The 22,080-nt window shown below is 63.0% G+C and overlaps 1 protein-coding gene across 2 annotated transcripts; it reads left to right on the top strand.

Moving 5' to 3' along the window:
* The first annotated feature begins 7,360 nt into the window (after positions 1 to 7,360).
* On the top strand, positions 7,361 to 22,044 carry LOC117642092 (dual oxidase maturation factor 1). Of its 2 annotated transcripts, XM_034380057.1 has the most exons (8): positions 7,361 to 7,767; positions 15,349 to 15,412; positions 18,033 to 18,206; positions 18,299 to 18,356; positions 19,272 to 19,629; positions 19,721 to 20,279; positions 20,364 to 20,638; positions 20,722 to 22,044. In XM_034380057.1, exons 3-8 carry the CDS (start codon positions 18,042 to 18,044, stop codon positions 20,771 to 20,773), a joined length of 1,467 nt encoding a protein of 488 aa, XP_034235948.1. In that variant the 5' UTR covers positions 7,361 to 7,767; positions 15,349 to 15,412; positions 18,033 to 18,041; the 3' UTR covers positions 20,774 to 22,044. The 2 variants fall into 2 exon arrangements, with proteins under 2 accessions (XP_034235948.1, XP_034235858.1); XM_034379967.1 differs by lacking the exons at positions 7,361 to 7,767; positions 15,349 to 15,412 and adding an exon at positions 17,684 to 17,914.
* Positions 22,045 to 22,080: the final 36 nt, after the last annotated feature.

Here is a 22,080-nt window from a genome sequence, read left to right as displayed (position 1 = left end):
GTGATTGCAGAATAATTGCACCGCGCGTCACAGGGCGCACACACACACATGCACACACATGCGTGCTCATACCCTTCAAGGCAGACGGCAAATGCGTGCTGCATGCCAGGAGCAAGCCGAGCGGTTTGCCGCGTCAAAATAATCCGACTTTTGCAAAATACCTGCCAGCAGAGGCACTTTCCCCGCGTGCCGTGTTGCTGCGCCCGTGTGTGTGTGTGTGTGTGTGTGTGTGTGTGTGTGCGTGCATCACGCATACAGTCCGTGTGCAACACGGCGACGGCGTGAGCAGTGCAGCGCATAGTCACATGTGTGGTCGGCGTTCGCGTTGGTTCGCGTGCGCGCGGCGTGTGCCCTCCAGCCTCCAGGCAGGCTGCACGCTGCAGCGCGCGTCGTGCACGGACAACGTGATGCACTTATTGCTACACGTGTCCGTTTTTGCATGCCGCGCGCCGCACGCACCGCGCGTGTCGCGTGTCCGTCGCAGTGACGCCAGCGAGCGCGGCTCGCCACGGACGACGACGACGACGACGACGCGTGTGCAGATAGTAGAAGGCCTGGCCTTTGCAGGGTCTCCGCAGCCTTTGCCGGCGCCGCGCCACGGCCGTGGTCCGGGCCGAGGTCCGAGGTCCGAGTCCCAGGCGTGCCTGGAAGAGACTTGGAGGCGCGCGCTCGGGCTACCCATCCGTCTGCCAAGGCGAGAGGAAGGGCATAATAAAATTTATGATTTATTCACAGAGTGCTGCTGGACTGGGGAGGGGGTCGGGTAAGCCTACGATGAGCTGTTGCTGACCGTTGTTGTTCTTGTTGCTGCTGCCGACTTTGTTGTTGTTGTTGATAACGATGATGTTGCGATTATCAGCCCCCCGCCGTGAAGCCGTAATGAGGCATTGCTCATGCGTCTCGCCTCACGGTGCGCGGTGCGCGGTAGCGGCAGCAGTTAGCAGTGGCGTTGCAGGAAGCGCCGTGCGGCCGGGCTGTCCCGCGTGACACGGCCGCTCGGCGGGGTGCCTACCCTCAGTCCGGCAGGCGCTCCGGCGACGCTTGGCGAGGCGAGGGCTGTCCTGTCGGCTGGCCGCGGCTGGCCGACTTCCGGCGGAAATGCTCGCAACAAAGTGTGGCCAAGCCAAAACGCCAAAACGCGGCCCCGGCAGGCGGCAGGCCGCGGCAGGCAAAGGCAGGGCCCCCCAGCAGGGCAGACGCTTTGTCGTCACACCGGCGGGGCTTGTCGCTTGTCTCATCTTCCCGTGCCGCCGCTGCCGTTGCTGCCGCGCGCGAGCCGCGTGTCTTTTTTATGTTTCACGACTGTCGCTCAGCTGTCGCGCTGTCGCTCGGGAGCGTTTTGCCGGTGCCGGCTTCCTGCGCGGCTTCGCCTGCTTCGCCGCCAGCCTCCGGTCATGGACCGTCGCGCGTTCTTGCGTCACGCGACCGCCGGGGCACGCTGCACCACACTGCAGCGAGGAACGACGAGGTGCGCGTCAGTGGACAGCCCCGAATCCGTGCGGTCGTCCGTCTGTCCGGCCGACAGCTTCCCGCGGGAGACACTCGAGTCACGATGAGCAGTGCGGCGGGCGGTGGCGGGCGGCGGGGCCCTCTAGGCGCGGCGTGGCGTGGCGGCGCGTGACGACCTTGCGCCCACGGGCAGGCCAGGAAGGCCCGGCCGGCACTTGTCGGGCCGGGCAGACAGGGCGCCGCGGCGGGGCGGCGGCCATCCGAGCACGGCGTCGACCACCTCGGTGACAACGGCGTCGCGTGCGCGCCGATTAGTACCGCGCTGCACCGCATGGCGGCGGCCATTGTGACGACCATTGTGAGGACCACGACGACCACGACGACGACGACGTCCGCGAGGAGCACGGGGCTCGGCGACGGACGTGGCGCGTCCTTGGCGACGGCGCGCCGTAACGAGGGCCAACGAGGGCGCAGCGTGCGGACCGCGCAGTGGGGGCGTCGCGGGGCGTCGTGTCCACAGAGCCGGCCAGGAGGAGCGAGGAGCGGAGCGAGCGGAGCGCAGGATGACCCCGTTTTCCTGTTCGCCGACACGGCGCGGCGTCAGCGCGGCGCGGCGCGGTGGCCCGCTTCTTCAGCCCACTTCGACACGACGCGTACAGCGCCGCGCCACGCCGCGATGCCCCGTGCCGGGCCGTGCCCCCCATGAGCGGCAGGGCCAGAGGGGGCCGTGGAAGGAAAGTGTCTCGCAGCGAAAGTGGTGACGCAACGACCCATATCTTCCTGCAGCGGTTACGCGAGCAGCCCGCCAGCGCCCCGCCGGGCCTCCCCGCCGCCGCACTGCCTCGCCTCAGTCGGCCAGTGGCAAGCCGCGGCAAGCGGGGGGCGGGGCGGGCCGGGCCGGGCCGATCAACCTGCGGGAGAGGCGCTGCTGCAGGTGCACACCGCGGCCAGGATGGTGCGCCGCAGGACGACAACGCGGAGCTCGGCCGCCACGCCGCCACACCGGCGGGGAGCTCTTCCTTTTCCCGCGGCCTCGCCTGTTGTCCATTTCGCTGTTTGATTATTTACCTACGGCAGCGGGCAGCACGTTTGCCGGCCCACGCACCGCCAGCACTACGCCGAGCACGCCTTCCTGCTGGAGCAGTGCCACGTGCAAGTGCAAGCAGGCGGCATTGCGCAAGCGGCAAGTCGGTCCACACTCTCCTCTCCGCCCAAGCGGCCCAAGTAAACGAGTAGACGGCCCTCGAGCCCCGCGATGGCGCGGGAGAGCGGGCTCGAGCGGGCCGGCCCGGGCTCAGGCCGCCAGGCCGCCAGGCCGCGGCCCCAGTTGGGGCTGCCCTTGAGCAAGGCCGCTGCACCTGAGGGCCCCCGGCGCCACGCTCGCCTCGCCTCGCCCGCCTCGACACGCCCCTCCCCGTTGTCATAGCAACCAGGCGCACCTGTTACACGAGGCGGCGACGATCGAGCCGCCTCGCACGGCTATTTGCAGCCGCGTGGTTTGTCGCTCTGTCTCTCTCGCGCCGTCACGGTGTGCCTCATGAGAGTGACAGAGACAGAGCGACTCTTCTGAGAGGCTCGGCGTGAGGTGCGCGGCGGGCGTCCGGCAAGACGGCTGCTGCGGGCTGCGCACCTCGGCCTGCCCGGCCTGCACATAATTGTCTTCACCTTTCGATTACAAGTCGACTGCGAAACCTCGCCGGCTCGGCAAAGTGCACGGGCAGTGCAGCGCGGTGGAGGCACGCGCTGTGCTCTTCCGCGTTGGCGCGCACCGCCACTGCTGCCCCTGCTCGTGGTCAACCCGGCCCCCACCACGGACCTACGCAGCGGGGTGCGTTGGCGTCGCGCCTCGCCGACGCGGGTTCGAATTCGCTATGCACTCCCGTGCTTTTTGCGCGTGTGTCTGGATCTTTATTGTCACTGGCGAGTGAAGTCGCTTAGCCCTCGCCCTCCGAGGGGCCCCAGAGTCCACGAGCCAAACCTTGGCACGGATTTACAGAGCGGGATTATATTATCCCGGCCGTATTTTCGTGAGGCTGGCGGGCCGGGCGTGCGGTGCTCCGCGGCAAGGCTTCGGCTTGCCAGGCTTGCCAAGCTTGCCCAACAGCCGATGGGCAGGCTGGGCCACCTCGGTGCTGCCAGTGGTGTGGTGCTGCACTTCGCGGCGCTCCGCGGCGAGGTGAAACAAACCACGCGGCCGGCCCAGGCCAGCCCCAGCCCGCCCAGCCCCCGCCGCCGGCCCCACGGAAACAACAACGGCGTCCTGGCAGCCTGATTCCGAACTTTCAGTGTTTTCGCCCCTTTCTCTCTCTCGCGCACGGGCACTCCGTAGGGGTGCGAGAGAGACAGAGCGGCGAAGGCTGCTGGGTGGCACCAGCCCTGGCAGCGGCCCACCCGCGGCGGGTGGCGAATTCCCCGTAATTTCCACGTCATGTTTTCGGCCGCGCCATCAAAAGCCCGAGCATGACTGCAAACGACTGTCATGCTCTCGGTGGAGTCCGGCCCGAGTCCGGCCCGAGTCCGGGCGGACGGCAACAACAGGTACTTGGGGGCCCGCGGGGCCGTGGGTTGGCGGCACTGCATAAAACGAGCTTACGGCCGCCGCGATGTGTGGCCACGCCACTGTGGCGGGGCGGGGCGCGTCGCGTTTGCCTGGCGCGGCGCTCCCAGTGGCGGTCGCGCGGCCGCGAGCTCGTCCTGGAGGGTAATCGCCTGCCCGCTGCTGCTGTTGGATGTTTTACGACCCGTCGCGAACCAGCGACGCGCGCGTCGTAGTGCAAAATTTACATTGGTGGCTTTACCAGCTCTGCTCGCCACCACTGGACGGATGGTCCGGGGGCGGCGCGGGCTGGAAGACACGAAGACACGCGGGGCATGCGGCACTCATGAGCCGAGCTGTTGCCGCTGCTTCCGGCAGCCGGGTGGGGCGAGCGTGGCTGGAGCAAGCAGCTGTTGCAGATCATGTGACGCGCGCTCCGCCCCGCCCCACCCCGATCGACTCTATCAGCCCGGCGCCTCGCCGCCACTACCGGGCGGGGCGGGGCGTGGCGGGGCACTGGCGGCGTGGTGTGGCGGCCTGGCGGTGCGGGACGCGGCGACGCGGCGACGCGGCCCAAGGTCGTATTGGAGCGGAGCGGAGGGCTCGCCTTTCCAGGCGGACACCGCCAGCCTAGCCGTCTCGGCCGCGCCGCTCCCCGCCGCCCCCCGCCACGCCTCACCAGGCCTCGCCGCGCCGCGCCACGCTCGACGCCGCCGCGGCGCCGCCAGTAAGTTCGATGCGACCCAGCTTCCGGACTTAATTAGCTTCCGGTTTGTTCGTCACCGTCACTGCAAAGAGGCGCGGCGCGGCGCTCTGGCAGATATCGTTACTGAAATCCCACCGCCCAGTAAACTCACAGAGCCCGCTCTGTCTCTCTCGCACCGAAACAGGACGCCCCATGAGTGCGAGAGAGACAGAGCGTGTGCCGCGCGCTGCGTGGCCGTAAAGGTCGACGGTTTGCACAAGCGGCCGCGTGGTCGGCCGCGCGGCAGCCGAACAACCCAAAGTCGAGCCGGGATGACCCAACCGGTGTCCCATCCGCGCCGCGCCGCGCCGCGCCGCGCCAGGCCTCTCTCCGCGCCACATTAGCCGGCCAATCATTGGGTGTGACTTCGTGACCAGAATGCACCACGCAAGACGTCGTCGACGTCGTCCCTGCCGAGGCAGGCGAAGGCAGCCCAGGGCAGCCCAGGCGGCGGCGTGGCCCGGCTGCCGGGCTGGCGGGCCCGTCCCGCGTTGCAGTCTCCACCGCCGACAGGTTCCAGGCCTCCGACTCCGAGAGCCGTTTTCGTCGCTCTGTCTCTCTCGCACTCAAGGCTCGTCCCATTCAGTGCGAGAGAGGCAGTTTGAGTGCTGGCCGCTGGACCTGCATGGACTAGACGCTCCTCCTCTCTCTGGCAGTGCCGCGGCGTTGGGCCGAGAATGTATTGCCTCGTTTGTGTGTCTAAATCGACAGGCCGCGTCGGCACGTCCAGGCCGCTGGCTACTGGACGCACTGCAGCCGTCCTGGAGTCTTTTGGTCACGCTCGCCGCTTCCTGGACTTGCGGACTCCATTTTCCAGGACTGATATGGGTAATCTTCACTCCAGGATCAGCCTTGAATCACTCCACGGACAGTGTCGTGCTGAAGACAGATCCCGAACAGAGCTTCGTCGCTCTGTCTCTCTCACACCCCAACGAGGGCGCCCGTAAGTGCGAGAGAGACGGAATGAAGGTGGCACTGTTCGGATTCGGCCCGCTGGACGACGCGGCGGCTAATCGGGCACCTGCGCGGTGACGGCCTGCCTGCCTCTGGAGTCTGCTGGAGTCTGCTGGAGAAGGGCCGCCGGCAGCGAGTCTCCCCCGCGATGTTTTCTCGGACAATGGGGGTATTGTGCGCCTCGTGCTGGAAGTGGAATCAAGGGAGATAAGTTATTAGGCAGTTTCTTGTGCAAAGCCCATTCACTATTCGGATCCGCTGGCCGGTGGCCCCGCCATGGCCCCGCCGTGGGCCCCGCGGGGGGCAGCAGGCCGTCTGGCCAGGCCGTCTAGTTGCACAGGCGGGACGGCGGCTAGCAGTCACCGTGGACAAAGCGGGGCCCGGGCCAAAAGTTTGCACACGCCATGGGGAGCTACGTACAACTTAAAATTTTTTTGTTCACAGGATTCTTCAAGAAGACAGATTTTGTGAGGTAAGATAAGATTAAGCTTGATTTTCCAGCTAAACTATGCGAGATTCTTCCGGGAGGGCATGGAATACATTCACAAGATTTCGAAGGGATTTCACGAGAGTTCATCAAACTTCGACCGATTCCGCACAATCCTTCGGCCGCTCCAGTGTACACAACATTTTGCGAGTGGTCGCCCCGTGCGCAACTCAAAGTGCGCCCGTGGCGCTTGGCTCTTCGCTGGCGGGGCTGGACACGCAGCACGCAGTTAGCGAGGCGTGCCCGGCCGAGCATAACCCACTCGGAAAACAACAAAAGGAAATTCGCCGAGGCTGACGCAGGCCGACGCAGGGAACCTCGAGGGAACCCCACAGAACGACCCGCGCTGCCCGCGCCCTTCCGTGTCCGCAGCGTCCGCGCCGCACCGCGTGCATTATGTTTGCTGCCCCGCTCCCCTCTCACCGATCTTTCACTTTTCCGCGTCTGCCCGGAAGGACAGAGGCCCCCGCCCCCTTCTCCCAGTGCTCCGGCTGACTGAGCCCGCAGTCCCCGTCCATCCTTGAAGGCGCGCTCGGTGGCGTGCCGCGAGAGCGCGCGCTCTGCAACGCCCCGCACGCCGCACCGCGCAGCACCGCGCAGCACGCCGCCGGACATTCACCTCGATGCACGGCCAGAGGCGGGCAGCGGGCAGCCGGCCTGGGCGGCGCGACCTCGGACCTCGCAGTGGACACGACGCCGCGCCGCCATGCCGCCTCGTCACGCCACAGAGCATACAGTCGCCAATTACTATATCGCAATCCTCGACTCGTCACCCGGCCCGCCGCCCCCTGGGTCCCCGAGGAGGCACTGTCGCACCCACTGTGTTTGTTGACCAAATGTCACAAGTCGTCGGAACTCTGAACCATAGCAGTTTCCATTGGTTTAGCTAGCGGCGACGTGTGGCGCCCAGCCCAATAAATTTGGACTTCTCGATTTTCCTGACCTAAGCGTCCCAGAAAGAAGTTGCTTTCGAGACTTGCAGACCGGCGGCGTGCGACACGACACGGGTTCGCACTGGACGCACGCTGTAGAGGCTGGAAGTCTGCAACAAGGCACGCCGCGCACCGCGCCGGCTGCTGCCTCTCCTCCCCCACCCAGCCGGCCGCGCCACGCCGCCACGCCGGCAGGCCCGTGTGCTGCGGGCCCAAGGGGCTCGGACCCAACCAACCTCCTCAGTTGCCCGACCACCTGCGCCGCGCGAGCCACGCCGCCGCCGCGCGCGACCCGCCGACGACCACAACGACGACCCGCGCGCGAATCGAAGATCGAAGATCGAAGCCCGCGTCGCACCTCTCCGACAGCGTCGACCACCTTGCCGACGACGCCCCTTGGATGAAGTGCAAAGTGCCAGTGCAGTGGTGTCAGTGAAGTGCCTGTGTCTGTGTGCGCGTGTGTGAGAGCGCGCCTACACCGGTAGACCGGTATATTAGTGTTATCTGTGAGTGCTTCCGGCCCGCCCGCCAATACTATCTCCGGCGGCCTCCAGCTGCAGCCCCAGCAAGCCAGCAAGCCCAGACAGCCACCGCCCGGCTGCTGCAGTGGAAAACGAACGCACAGGATTTACCGCGGCCGCCACCGCGCCCTCCACCCGCGCAGGTATGTAGCACCAGGAAGCGGTGCGGTACGCCCCACACTGGAGAATGAAGACAGATCGCGAGCAGGCTAACGGTGCGCTGCGTTTCTTACGTAGACAGCCGTTTGAACCGTGCAAAAATTGTACAAAAAAATGGCATTGGACATGTTAACTGCAAAAAAATTTCGAGATCATAATTTACGTAGCCGGCTTACCGACAGCCACGATGAAAAGGTTGCTCCGTTTTAATAGTTCCCTCTATAATAAAAAGAAGCCCCTTCGTGAGACGTGAAGGGGAGCTGGCTCAGGAACTCGTTTGTGTGTTTGTCACCACATTGGGACAGCCTCCATCGCGGTGGTCTGGCGGTCCATGGGTGGGACCGTTCAGCTCCCCTTAACGAGGATCGATGTCAACACCACACTAGGAAACGGGCGGCCGCGAGGCGTGCCGAAGGGCCGGCCTGCCTTGCTGCTCTCGTCGCTCTGTCTCTCTTCCGCCCTTGCGGCACGCGGCACGCCCCATGAGTGCGAGAGAGACAGGGACGAGAGCAGTGCTCGGAATCAACCTGCAGCCTGCCCAGACGGGCTCGTCGAGGAAGCTTGCCGGCCACGCAGTTACTGGTGCAGGCATTGCAGGCGCTGCAGGCACTGCGTCCTCGACGTGCGGCTCGGCTCGATCGCTGCATCAATGCGTTCGGCCCGTTCGGCCTCTGCGACATGACGTGACTGGATTGTCTGCCGCGATGAATGGCGAGTGAAGATGCCTCGCGAGGCGCGAAGCGCGCGACGACAGATCTATCAAGACCAGATTTGTTCTCTGGCAAGTTATGGGCCGGCTGTTCTTGAGCCGGTTCTTGAGCCTCAGCAGCCTCAGCCACCTCGTAAGTCGCAGCTCTTAAGTAAGACCCAGCCTCAACTCTAGGGTCTTTTGTCAACTCATACTTCTTTAGTCAAACTCATGGGTTTGAAGTCAAAGTCACACATCTTTCGTCAATTCTCTGCTGCGAGTCAAGTGCCTGGCCGTCTGGTTTGGAGGTCCTGGGAGTTTTCCTCGAGGACTTTATCGAGGGATTCGGGTTTACGACTGGAGTCTTGCATCACAGTGAGACACGCGCTCCTGGACCGCGGCCGTGGCTGTGCCGCTGTGATGCACCCGCGACTTCCACGAAACATCCTCGCATGATTCACGGTTTGTTCTTTTTGCTTTGCACCCGCCTAAACGGCCCCCGCAGCCTACCCCCCACACCCGCAGCGCGGCCTTGGCTGGGCCGTCCGTGTCATCGACCGCGCTGGGGCGCGCTGGGCCCACCGCCTTGCCCACCGCCTTGCCCACCGCCTTGCACATACCGCCTTGCCCACCGCCTTGCCCACCGCCTTGTCCACCACCTTGCCCACCGCCTTGTCCATACCGCCTTGCCCACCGCCTTGCCCACCGCCTTGTCCACCACCTTGCCCACCGCCTTGCCCACCGCCTTGCACATACCGCCTTGCCCACCGCCTTGCCCACCGCCATCCTGACGCAACGACAACCCCATCGCACACACTGCAACTCCATAAATATACTTTGTCAAAGGTCTCGACGGCTGCCCCGCCCCGCCTCCCCAGAGGCCGCTTCGCCATTTCGCAATGCGTTTATTGCCCAGTACGGCGCGGCCGCGGCCGGCCCGGTCGCATCATCACATTGCGTCCGAGCAGCCGGCCGATGGCTTGCCGATGGCGTCCCCATCATCGAGTACTAAAGCTGGACCCTCACGTTCGCGTCGTTTGGTCATTCGCTTTGGTTTCCGAAGCTGCGGTGCTGTGCACACAGACACAGGCGGACTCACGCACACTCTGTACCGCCTTACGTAATTTGTGGACGAACCTGTTCCCCGGCACATGGTCGCGCGACGCATCGGACGGGACGGTCACAGCGAGCGGCGTGGCGGCCGGCCGGACAGGTGCCTTCCCCGACAACAAGTGCAGCAGCAGCCTGCCGCCGCCACCACCGCGCCCCTCCCCCTCGTTAGAGCACGGCGCAGCACGGCGGCGTGGAGCACGGCGCTGCAACCGATGATTACGTCCCGATTTACCGAGTCGGTTTCCGGATCGCCCCGCCGCCACGGCGCACCACGGCGTGCCACGGAGTCCGCTGGACCGCCCCGCCCCGCCCGCCCCGCCCCGCCCCGCCTCCGCCCTCCGCCGCGCCGATCTAGTTGGCCGCGCGGCCGCGGCGTGCGCCAGGCCGCCAGGCGGCGCCACGTGTCCTTGGCCTTCGCGTGCTTCTGCTCCGCGTCACGTCTTTGATCCGCGATCCACGGCGCCGGGCCGGCCAGGCGGCCAGGCACGCCGCAACAGGATGAGCCGGCCACTCCTTCGCGGCAAAGTCCGGTAAAGTCCTGGAGCCAGGCGGTTGCCATGCGGGGAGCGCGACTTTATACCTCCTGCGTTAGCAACCTCGTGCTTAGCCGTAACATGACCAAATTAAAAGCGTGAAGTCGATATATCCTAAATGAACTCTGTACTCCCGGGCTACCGGGCTTTCCTCCTAAAACCTTCAGCCTGAGGCGACAATACGAGGGATCACTGCTTGCCGGCCCGGGCGTGTCTGACTGTCTGTCTGTCTGTGAAGCTGCCAGTGTGCCTGGCTGCGTCTCTGCCGTGGGACCCGCGCCGCCGTCGTGAGCGAGACCGTCGCCGCCAAGCCAGGCCAAGCCAAGCGCGCGCCGCGCACCCTTAGCTATGACAAGGCCAGGCTCGGGCAGTCCGCCAGCCGTTCCCTCTAAGTGCGGATTTAGAATGAGACGTCACGTGACAGTCGGACGGACGGTCGGACCAACTAACGACCAGACTGACGGACTTTCAGTCGGTTTAGTTTGTAAAACGTTTTTACAGACAGACAGCCTTTCTCCGCCGGGGGTCCCACGGGCCGGGGCCTTGGCCCAAGGGCGCTGGGAGATGGGAAGTGCTGCAGTCCCTTCCACGCGTTGAAAGGGGCCGCATCCCCGCCATGGCCATGCCGCCAGCGGGCCAGCGCCTGGTCCTCGCCGTCGATGCCATCTCGGTGGCCAAGCCCGGCCAAGCCCGGCCAAGCCCCGCCAAGCCCCCGACTGACTCCCTTCCCGCGGGGCACTTCCTTTGTTTGTTTCGGTGCCGCAACGGCCGCGGCGGGGCTGGCGGGGCTGGCGGCGGCAATCGCGAGCTCGTTGTCCTGGAAACCACACTAATGGACCAAACACCGAACGGCTCGGCTGGAGGCTGGGGTAGCTCGCCTGGTCCACGGCGACGGCAACTGCCTGCAGGCTCATTTCAAACAGAGCCCCGTCGCTCTGTCTCCCTCGCGCCTCACGCGTCCGGCCCCCCGAGTGCGAGGGAGACGACGACGAAAGCGCGACGGCTGTTCGTTTCGACGTGGAGGGGGTCCTCCGGTCTGGGCCGGGGACCCTTACCGCTGGGCTCCATTCCATTGTCTTATCCCTTATCACCTGCCGTCCTGGGTCTGGGTCTCAGTGCTGCCTGCCAGCCCCGGCGAAAGGCGAAAGCTGCGCGGCTTGACGCCGCCGTCGCCTGGAGTCCTAGGACTCCATCGTCGCCGTGCCTTCGCGCCTAACGGCCGCCGGGTAGGCAACCCTTGCTGCTCCACGCACCGGCGCGTGGCGGTGCGGCCTACCCGCCGGGGGCTCCGAGGGCTCCACCGCCGCGCCGTCGACGGCGCGCTCCGGTCGCTCCAAGCCCGCCGTTTTGGCGCCAAATGTTTGTCTGCGGCTTCAAAAGCGGAGGGAGGTGTGGGCGAGGCAAAGACAACCACGACTCCGCCCGCTGCCCCTCGGCGGCGACGCGGCGACGCGACGTTAGCGGTGGAAGGTTTTTCCTTTTTCTTCCTCCGCGGCCCGTTCCGTATTCCGGCCGATGAACCTCACGCGGAGCATTACAGCAAATGGCGTGATGGTCGGCGTGATGACGGCGCGCTGCGGTCGCCGTGCTGGTCGGCGTGTCGGCCGTGTTGGCGGTCGGCACAGCGTGCAGCCAATCAGCGATGATGCAGGAAACCAAGTGACTGCGTTATCGTCGCACCGCCGCAAAATGCAGTCATGAGCAGTGCAGTGGCGCGGCTAATGGCGGTGCGTGGAATGGGGGAACCACGGCGCCTTGGCCTGCCTGCCCTGACTCAACCACACGCATCAGGCCTGCAGCCTATGTTTTTCTGCGTTTTGAAGTCTACTGTTCTCGTCTGCCTTTGTACGAGAGCTAGGCTGGACACAACCTATGATTAAAAAAACAAAAACAATAAAAACTTGGAGAAAAAAAAATTCTGATTAGTGGGTATTTGAACCTTGGCTGGCGCTTGCGGTGTACGCATTGCATTAGGCTATGGCATGCTGCGTGTCATCGTCATTCCGTCCCGGAAGTCCCGGAAATAAAAAGGAAGGCCCAAGGACGACGCTGGGCGGCGTGGCGGGGCTCGGCGGGGCGTGGCGGGGCGTGGCGGGGCGGTGGCACTGCCCGCGCCGCGTCTGCCGAGCGAGAGCTCCTCCCGAGGCCCGAAGCATGCTTCGAGCGTCTACTCAAAGCAGAACTGATAATCATTTTTCCGAGTGCTCTGCGAGCTGTGCGGCCCCAACTTTGGCGCCAGAACCCTCTCCCATACATCCTGGGCACTGGACCGGGATGCCTTCCGAATCCACACAGCCCAATTAAAGGTGTTGATGAGCGTGAGGAAGGGAAATGTGCCTTTTTTGGCATGTGTGAATGTGTGAGTGCGGAGGGCTGTGATGAGAGCGCAGCGCGGCCGAGTCGGAATCATTGCGTCAGTTTGAAAAGCGCGCTTGGTTATGAGCTTTTGAGGTGGTTCAATCACCTCTTGCGCTTGACTACTTTTTCGATGGTTTCTTGGCACTGAAGCTTAAGCTCAATGCCCCTTTTTCGAAGGAGATTAAACGACTTTATTGTGTTCCCGGTAGTCCGTACGGTTGTCTCTGTCTGTGGAGATATTTTTGTCCGGAGACGAGTGGCCGGTGGCGGTGGTGGTCGAGATGGTGTACAGGTTGAGCGCAGCCCGGCCTATCCATCTCTCTTGAAGCTCGTCTTCCCCGCGTGCACGCTGGCTGCGGATTTGCGGCTGCAGGCTGCAGGCAGCCCAGGCCGAGCTGGCAGCCCGGGGCAGCTCGGGGTCCGAGTGCCATTATGCCTCAATATCTTACGTGACTTCACGACGGCCGTTCGGGGTCTTTTGCTGAAGACGCACTTGCTGCGGCTTTCCTCCTCCTTGAGCGTGTGTGTGTGTGTGCGTGATTGTGTGTGAGTGAGACAGAGAGTGAATGTGAGCTCCGTGGCGTAACACCTGTCTGATCAATTTGCCTCACCTCGGCTTTACCATGGCTTTACGGACGGCCAGCAGACCCCGCGCGCAGCGTCCAAGATTAAGGCAGGCGAGGCTCGATGGCTCATCTCGAGATCTCGACGCGCCGAAAGGGCCTCCGGGATGTCTGTGTTTAACTGCCCGATGATGGACGGCCGCCCAGGCCCGGTTTGAGGTTCCCGAAGTTGTTGTCTCGAGCACTTCCAACTTGCAGTGCCGAACGCCGCCAAGCTGGCTAAGGCGGCCTTAATCAAAACCTCGGCCGGCTGCTGACTCGCTGCTGACTCGCTGCTTGGTGAGGCGCCGCGCCACGGTCCGTGCCCCGCCGCCCCGCCGCCCCGCCGGCCTGCACACTGATTCAGAGAGCCGTTTTCGTCGCTCTGTCTCCCTCGCACCCATACGGCACGCCCCGTGAGTGCGAGGGAGACAGAGCGACTGCCGCGCCTGGCCGCGCCTGGCCGCAAGGACGGCGCCGCTCGCCACCACTCCACTGTGCGCGTGGTGGCGCCTCGGCGCCTTGCGCGTGGAGCCAGCGGCGCGGCGCCGGCCGGCGAGCGAGCGAGCGGGCTTACAGAGTTGCGGAGGTATGCATTATTCCACATCAAAAAGACAGGCTTCTCTTTATCTTTGGGAATGGCATTGTCTCTCTCCGTTCACGACGGCCGCGTGGGCCCCGTGGGGGTACAGCGATACGACTGGGGTTAACTGTCGCAACCGCCACTGGGCCGTCCTAGAGGGGGCCGAAGGAACGGGAGCGGGGCGGTGCGCGTTCTGCCGTGAGGCGACTGGACGACACGCGACGTGGAGACACACTCGCTGTTTCTTTCTCTCTCACACACACACACACAAACTCACTCAGAGCACTTGCAGCCGTTTATTCAATCTTCCCATTAGAGTCACGACTTTTTACAAGCGTCTAATAGGGGGCTGTGCAAGCATCCTTTGTCTGCACTGGAAGTCCGCTCCCTGTAGCGCGCACGGTAGCCGCAGTGTGAGTGTGTGAGCGTGAGTGTGTGTGCGCGCAGATCGAATCGGCGCGGCGCGCACACTGTTTATGGAGCCTTCCCCCTCAGCAGGCTGATTCCGAGCGGAGCGTCCCGTCGGTCTGCCTCTCTCGCACCCGTAACGGGTGCCTCCAAGCCTGCAGCAACAACGCTCCAGCGACGCCTGTGCCTGAGAGTGCGTTGCGTAGGATGGCTCGCCGATTGAACTTGACCGGACTGGAGCGCAGTGCTGATTCCGAGAGTCGCCCTGTCTCCCTCGCACGCGTGGGGCGTCCGGCGCCAGAGAGACAGAGCGATGAAAACGACTCTCGGAATCAGTCCGCAGGCAGCAGAGCGTGCCTGGCGTCGTCGTAGGCTCAGCCAATAGCAGGAGATGCAGCACGCAGATACCCGCTTCCGCCGCTCACACAAGCACGCACACAAATGCCCACGTAGATGTCCATCTATGTCGCTGCGCACACTTCCACGCCACTCCGCCGGGCACTGTATGCAAAGCGTGCAAAGCGCCCCTACACTGTACACACTCACACAAGCCGCCGTTTCCTCAAAAAAGAGCGAAAAAGCCGGCCGCCTCCACGCCAACAAGTTCAAGTAGTGTGAAGTTGGCGGCGCAACCCACCGCCAAATCCGACAAAAAGGATTGTGCGGAGGACGGTGCGTTCGGGACGGACAGTGTGGTCGCGCGGAAAACTACCGCAACGCGCAACACGTGTGGACCCGGCAACACCCACAGCAACAACAACAACACCAACTACAACAATACGAAGGAATGTGAAAACTCGACTCGGATAAAGAGGGGAGGGGGACGCTGGCGCGCGCTGCTGTGCTGGATGAAAGAATAGCGTGTAGAGTCGTGGGATCCTTTAATCAGGTGCTGGCCTGCCGGTGGCCTGCCGCTGGCCTGCCCTACGCCGCCATTTCATATTCCGTTGCTACACGTGCAGCTGGGTGCCCTGCGTTGCGTCCACGGCCCCTGGACGGCCTGGACGGCCGGGACTGGACAGTGGACCCTCGGCAGCAGAGTAGCCGAAGTCCGCTCACGACTATCGTGGCGTTCGCGGCCGCGGCGCCGAGGCGAGGCAGCCACGCGCCAGGCCCAGCGCCCTAATACACACTTTGCCAAACGGGCGGCCCAAATTACGCGGCCTCAATGTAGGGCACGCGCCAACGCTTGTTTTTGTTTTCGTTTCGTTGTGAAAACAAAGTGCTTGCAAAGACGGTTTGGACACGAGAGATTATTGAGGTTTTCGTCTCTGTTGCAGCATCCATGCGCGGGCGCCCCCGTACCTCGAACCCGTCATGAACCTTTGGAGGTTCCGAGCCTGAGTGAGTATCCAGTGTCCCGCCCGCGGCGGCTCAAGCCTCCCGCTCCAGCCTCAAGGGCGAACAGCGCTCGTCCGCGACACTGCTAAATCGCGGATAACCTCGCGGGAAAAGGCCGTCGTTTTTGTCGCCATTTCCGGGTTTTGAGACGCGGTTTCGGCACCACGCATTTCAGGGGGCCGCCCTCCCCGACGCGATGCCCCTCCAGGACGTGGCGTTGACATGGCGCCAGGGCGGGGCTCGGGGGACCGCCGGGGACGGGTGGGCGGGGCGACAGCGCGTCCTGGAAGTCCTGGACGCGCCACTGCAATTGTCCTGTCCGCCTTGCGCATGGCAGAGCCAAGGCAGAGCCAAGGCAGAGCCATGGGGCCGTGGGGCCTCGGGGCCTCGGGGCCATGGCAGCGCGGCGGCGGGCCGAAACGCCGCTGTCGAAAAAGAGGGATTGTCTGGCTGGCTGCGACTTCTGGCGTGCGGAATGGGGACAAAGATTACCGCCGAGATTGGCGTTCGGCCAAAAATTACAATTACAATTGCGCCGCGGTCACTGATGAGGGCCTTGTTTTCCTGCTCCGCGTGTCCGAATGGTGTCCGATGTCCGCGTCACGGCGGCCGGCCGGCAGGCTGCCTCGCTCTGTCTCTCTCGCACTCACGGGGCGTCCCGCAGGGCCGCAGGGGTGCGAGAGAGACAGAGCGGGGCCGAACGGGGCGATTTATTTGCCGTGGAATCGGCCAGCGGCTTGGCTAAGGTGTTGCCGATCACGCTCGGGCCAGCCAGGGCTGCCAGGGCTGCCAGGGCTGCTTGCTGCTTGGCCGCTTAATGATCTGCCTGCTCCCTTTCTAGAGGGCGCTGCCCTGGCCGCGCTGGCCGCCGAGGTGGCCAAACAATCACGGTCGCGAGCCGGCTGCTTATGATCTAGCCGGAGCCGGCCCGGCCGGGTGCGGGTGCAGGTAGGGAAAGAGGGGGGGGGGGGCAACGAACACTGCTTGGGGAATGAATGCAATGTAATTCAGAGCGCCAGTTGCTTCCAGACGTCCCAAACCCGAGTCCGGGTGGCCGCGACGCGGGGCCTGCCCGCGCCCGCGCCGCCGCCCGCCTCACGGTGCCTCGCGGCTGACTCGACAGTGCCCCCTCCCTCCCTCCCCCCGGCCGGTCCCATCATCCTCTCGTTTCCCTCCTCGGCGACCAGCGCCAGGCGCGGCCCGAGACTGATTCCGCGAGTCGTTTTCGTCGCTCTGTCTCTCTCGCACTCACGGGGCGTGCCGTATAGGTGCGAGAGAGACAGAGCGACGACTCTCGGAATGAGTCTGCTGCCCGACCCACACGTTGCGGAAGCAGTTTGCGTGGATTGTGCAAGTGTGTGCGCGGCGCGGGGAGAGGGGAAGGGGGAGGGGTAGGAAGAGCGGTGGGAGGAATCGGCAGTGACGCCGCAGGCCGCGGGTATCACGCCGGTCATTGTTGTCCTCGCCAGTCGAACCCATCGAACCTCGAGCCTCGGAGTCGGAGTCGGAGGCTCCAAGGCAAGCCCGCGGGCCGCGCGCCGAGTTTATGACTGCCATAAGTAAAGCTCTCGCTCGGACCCTTTCCTTGAATCTTTAATCTTTCCGCTGGATGACAGCGAGTCGAGTCGTGACACAGCTGCAGTCCGCAGTCCGGCCGCGCTGCCTGCCTGCCTGGCCGGCTGCCTGACCTTCCCGGCGGTCGACTGACTTGGCGGTGTCATGTCCGCCACGAGCGGCGTGCACACCGTGCCCGCCGTGCCGTTGCACCCTCGCGCCTCACGGTCACGGAGGAAAAGCTTAAAAGCTCGTCAATTCTTCGCCCTCCCACTCCACCCTCTCCCCCTGACCCCTAAACGGAAAAAATGGGTCCGTCAAGGCGAAGCGAACAACTGCGAAACGCGTTGCCTTTCCGACATTTTTTTCCGGTGGACCTTGCCGCGCCGCCGCCACTGTTTATCGGCGTGGCGCGTGCCGCCGTGCCGCCGTGCCGCTCGAGACGTTGATGACCGACGCCGCTGTCGGCAGCCCCCCCACTTCCCGATCTGCGAATAACCGCGACGCGTGCTGCGCGAGAGTGATTCCGAGCGTCGCTCTGTCTCGCTAGCAATCGGCGCGCCCCGTGTGGGCGCGAGAGAGACAGAGCGACGACCCGCTGCCGGCACACTGCACACGTCCGCGCGTGCGCTATCGCGACGGCGATCGCCACCACATCGCGCGCGTCGTTTCCGCGGATCGAAATGGAAAGGGAAAAATGAGAGTGAGAGAAGCAGAGGCGGGGTTTGCCTTTCCGCTCGCGGGTCGCGGTTTCGCGATAGGCTGGCGATGCACGGATGCGCGCGAGGCGCCGCGCAGAGCTTTTGGGGCGACCATAGCGAGCCGCGCGCGCGCCTTGCTGGAGTGCCGTAGTGCCATTCGGGGAAGTCGGCGACGCCGCGCGGACCGCCCCAAACCACACCGTTGCGCACCACCACGCCAGCCGCCATCATGGAGTGCTCCTGCCCCTGCGTGAGTCCGGGCGCGGCCGAGGGCGCGGCCGAGGGCGCGGCGCAGTCCCGAGCGCGGTGTGCCCTGCCACCCTGCCGCTTTCGGCGTGGGCCTAACTGTCCCTGCTTTCTGTTCCCAGAGAGGCGGCATGAAGGGCTGGTTCGACTTGTCCCGCGTCGACGGCGGCCCCACGCTCTACAGCCATGCCAACCGCACGCCCGTCACGGGGGACGTCACGGCGGCCACCCTGTACCTGGCCGCCGGCACCCTCTTCATCGCCTTCCTCGTCATCTTCCCGGGCGTCCGCAAGGAGGTACTGTCCGCGACGGCCACCAGTGAAGCCAAGGCACTCGAGCAGTTTCGCCACGTTACTCACACTTTCCAATTTTTCTTTCCCGTTTTCAGAGGTTTACCACTTTTAGCAGTGTCACCTTCAGCCTGTTCGTCGGCACTGTGATTCTAGGTGAGTTATTTGACTTCTGCGACAGTGCGTTGTGCCCTCCCTGGAGCGGTCCCCTCCCCTCCCGTCAACTTCACTTTCTCTGGCAGAAGGAGCGCGTCGCGACGCTTTGTCAAGTATGTGCTCACACACGACGAACACGCGCGCGCACTCACACACACACAGCGAGCGGTCGTAACACTGCCGCAAACATGCTAATGAGTTATGTCATGCGCTGGACCGCTCGCTGCCCGCCTCTCATCTGTGATGATAATTGGCGCCGGTTCGATCGTCGCCGTGTGCGTTCGCGAGCTTTGCGAGTGCCTTTTCTAAACGTAAATCTCATCCAGAGAGGCCGGAACTTGATTCGCAGATCTGGGAACCATTTGGGCGTCCTCCTCGACCCAGCCGACAGGCCCGGCCCGCCAGGGTCCGCCAGCTGTGATGAAAATGAAAATGGCTGCGCGGCGACCCGGGCGGCTCGGGCTGGAGGTCGCGGAGGTCGCGGAGGTCGCGGAGAGGTCGGCCAGGCCGCGGAGGCCGCATACCGACACCTCGAAAAGGGCGCGCGGGAAGGGGAGGGCGTCTGGCGCGGTCTGGCGCGCGGCGAGCAGCGCGGTCTTTCCACTGACATTTCTCGGCTGGCCTGGCGGTGACCAAGTCCTCCACCGAAGCCCCGCCTCGCCGATCCGACCCAACCCGACCTACCTCAAGCGGCACGGGAGCAAAAACCGGCTTCCCCGCGGCGGTATTCGAACCGAGGCCCGCTGTCTGCCGCCGTGCAGCTGGGCCGACCCGCCGGGCGCGCGCGCGTTGCGGTGCGGCCTACCCCGCCTTCCGCAGGCGCCCTGCAAGGCTCTCCTGCAACGTCCTTGCCCCGCGCGCCGCGCCCTCTGAGTGCAGCAGGCTGACCATTCCCTTGCTTGCGCTTGCTTGCAGTGACGTGCCACGGCTCCAGCTGGCACGTGGCGAAGAACCAGGTGACGGCCACGTACCGCGCCTTCTCCAAGGAGCGCCTCCGCGCCGAGGTGGGCGCCTACATCGGCCTGAACCATGTCAACATCACGCTGCGCGCGCTGCCCGAGGCGAACCGCACCGAGCCGCAGGACATCGACTTCAACGAGCGCTTCTGGTGGGGCGGCCCGGGCGACATGCGGCAGGGCTACCGGGACGGCCTGGTGCGCGGCCTGCCCTTCCCGCTGCTCACCGTGGCCGAGTCCCTGTCCCTCGGCCAGGAGGGCTTTTCCTGGGGCGGCCAGTACCGCCGCGCGGGCTACTACTGCGGCATCCTGCTGTGGTGAGTCTCGCCCTCTCCGCGACCCTGGAATGCCCGGCGACGAGGCTTCTGCCCCCACCACTGACATTACGGTGTTGTTCATGTTCTGCAGGACGTCGTTCGCGGCGTGGATGCTGTCCAACCTGCTTCTCATCGTGGTGCCCCGCTACGGCGCGTACTGCCTGGCCGCCACCGGCAGCCTCATGCTGTTCGCCGACCTGGTGTACTGGAGCCTGATTCCGCGCACGCAGCTCATGGTGCGCTTCGAGGGCGCCTCGCTGCCCTTCCACCTGGGCTGGTGCTTCTGGCTGGTCATGGTGGCGGGCGCGCTGTGCCTGCTGCTGGGCTTCCTCATCGCCGCGTTCGACGTGCTCTTCCCGCACCGCTTCTCCACCGTGCTCGAGGTGGACTACGACACGCCGTACGACCGGCACATCATCATCGAGGAGTCGCGCGGCAAGCCCAGCCTGGAGCGGCCCTCGGCGCTGGGCTCGCGCATCCTGCGCCGCCTGTCGCGCCGCGACAAGGACAAGCAGCAGGAGGAGCAGCGGCAGCTGCAGTTGCAGCTGGGGCTGCGACAGGGGCTGGACAACGACGCCTTCGAGCTCGACCCGCCCAAGTCGCCGTGGCGCTACCCCTTCCAGCGGCAGCCCCGCCTGCAGCCCCCCAGGGTAAGTCTCCAAGTCGGCCGGGCCGAGGCCTCCGGTGATGCACAGGGTCCTGCAATTGTCTGTCCAATGCGACTGGTTTTGCAGGTGGCTGCGTTCCGCCGGACCGACTCCCAGGACTCGGCGTCCAGCACGGCCTCCAGCGTGAGGGTGTCCTTCAGCAACCTGCCGCCCCCGCAGCGGCAGTCCTCACTGCTCAGGCAGCACCAGGAGCAGCTTTTGCTGCAGCAACAGCAGCAGCAACAACAACAACAAACACTTCCATCACAGCAACAACCACAACAGCCGCAGGGGACACAGCCGAGGCGACCCTCTGACCAAGAACAGCAAGAAGTGAAAATTCCACACCATCCTGCTCTAAGGTCTGACAGCTCTATATTGTTCATCAATTTGGTTTGATCTTGGAAACATTTTATTTTTATAAATTTCTTTTGTTCTGTTTCAGGAGAAGCACAGCTGGACTTGAAGACAAGCATCGGGAAGTTTCAATGTGGTAGACTTTTTTTTTGTATTTAAGTAAATACCCTTATTTATAACTCAAACTGTAATACATTGTGATCTAGATTTTAAAATAAGAATTTAGCAGTATGCTTTGTGATTGACATGCATTGCGTGAGTAGTGTGAATGTAGTACGGCCGTTAAGGTCAAATAAGGTTCTGCATTTGTTTGCTAAATTTGTATGATTCCTTGAGAGAATATTGACAGTGGTGGTGTAACACAGACCACAGTTGTGTCTCTTTCCCTGTATCGGGAATATTTATCGAAGAGGGTGCTCTCTTTTTGAGTCCAGCTCTTCTTAGCTCAAAGTCTTAGTCCATTCAAATTTGCCACTGTTGTAGCTAGTTGGATAGAGTCCTTGATGCATTGAGTGTCGTGTACAGTCGGCTTAAGTCAGTCATTCCCTTTAGAGCTTCCATATTTTAAGCTATTTTAAGCACCGCACCTGGGTTGCGGAGGATGTGCCAAACAAACTATTCGGTTTAAAACTTCTATTCTTAATGTAGTCAATTCTGATCTGTGGGCTGCCTCTCCACTTCCTTGGCCATCGATGCAGCAAGGCGGGGCAAGACTATTTGTTTTCACAATGTGGATTGATTTTATGCCCAAGGTTCTGAGAACAAACGATAGTGTCATAGTCAATGAAGGCTGTTTCGAAGAGGTAGTCTGTCAAGTGGGTGCCATTTTATTAGGCATGCTTGTACCTGAACGCAAATGTAGACACTGTAAATAGTATGTTGCGTCCGGTGAGCAAGGGGGATACCTCACTGTCCAGTCAAACATTCTAAATTTTAAAGCATTTGAATAAAATTGTCCTTTAGGTAGATAAATATTTGCGTTTTGTCAAAATTTCATGACTAGAAAAAAGTTCTGGTTGACTGGGAACAAACTTCTGTGATTCTGTTATTTTGTTCACCTCTGTTGTCTTCCCCCATCAGAGGACTGAACAAATATGATTAGAGCTTATAAAACGATGACCACCTAAACTAAAGCATGCTCTGCATTGAAACAGAGAGCATTGTGTGTATGTGTTTTCTGGCAATCAACTGTGATTTGATAAACACTAGAGATTTGTAGTTTTTTTCTCCACTTCTCTCTCTCTTTAAAGAAAGGGTACGTATATGTGTTAGAACTTCCCAGTATGAAAATGATTTCTATGTACATTAAATTTACCACCTTTTGAATTAGACCAATGAATTAGGAGAATTGTTCTGGACAGTAGATCTATGTTGCCATTGTGTTTGAATAAACATGGAAGGTAATTAAGAATTGTTTCTTTTCTTGTTTCATTCATCCTATTCCCCC

The sequence above is a fragment of the Thrips palmi genome, unplaced genomic scaffold, assembly GCF_012932325.1.
Source record: "Thrips palmi isolate BJ-2018 unplaced genomic scaffold, TpBJ-2018v1 HiC_scaffold_1, whole genome shotgun sequence".
NCBI lineage: Eukaryota > Metazoa > Arthropoda > Insecta > Thysanoptera > Thripidae > Thrips > Thrips palmi.
This window is presented reverse-complemented; position numbering and strand designations above follow the sequence as displayed.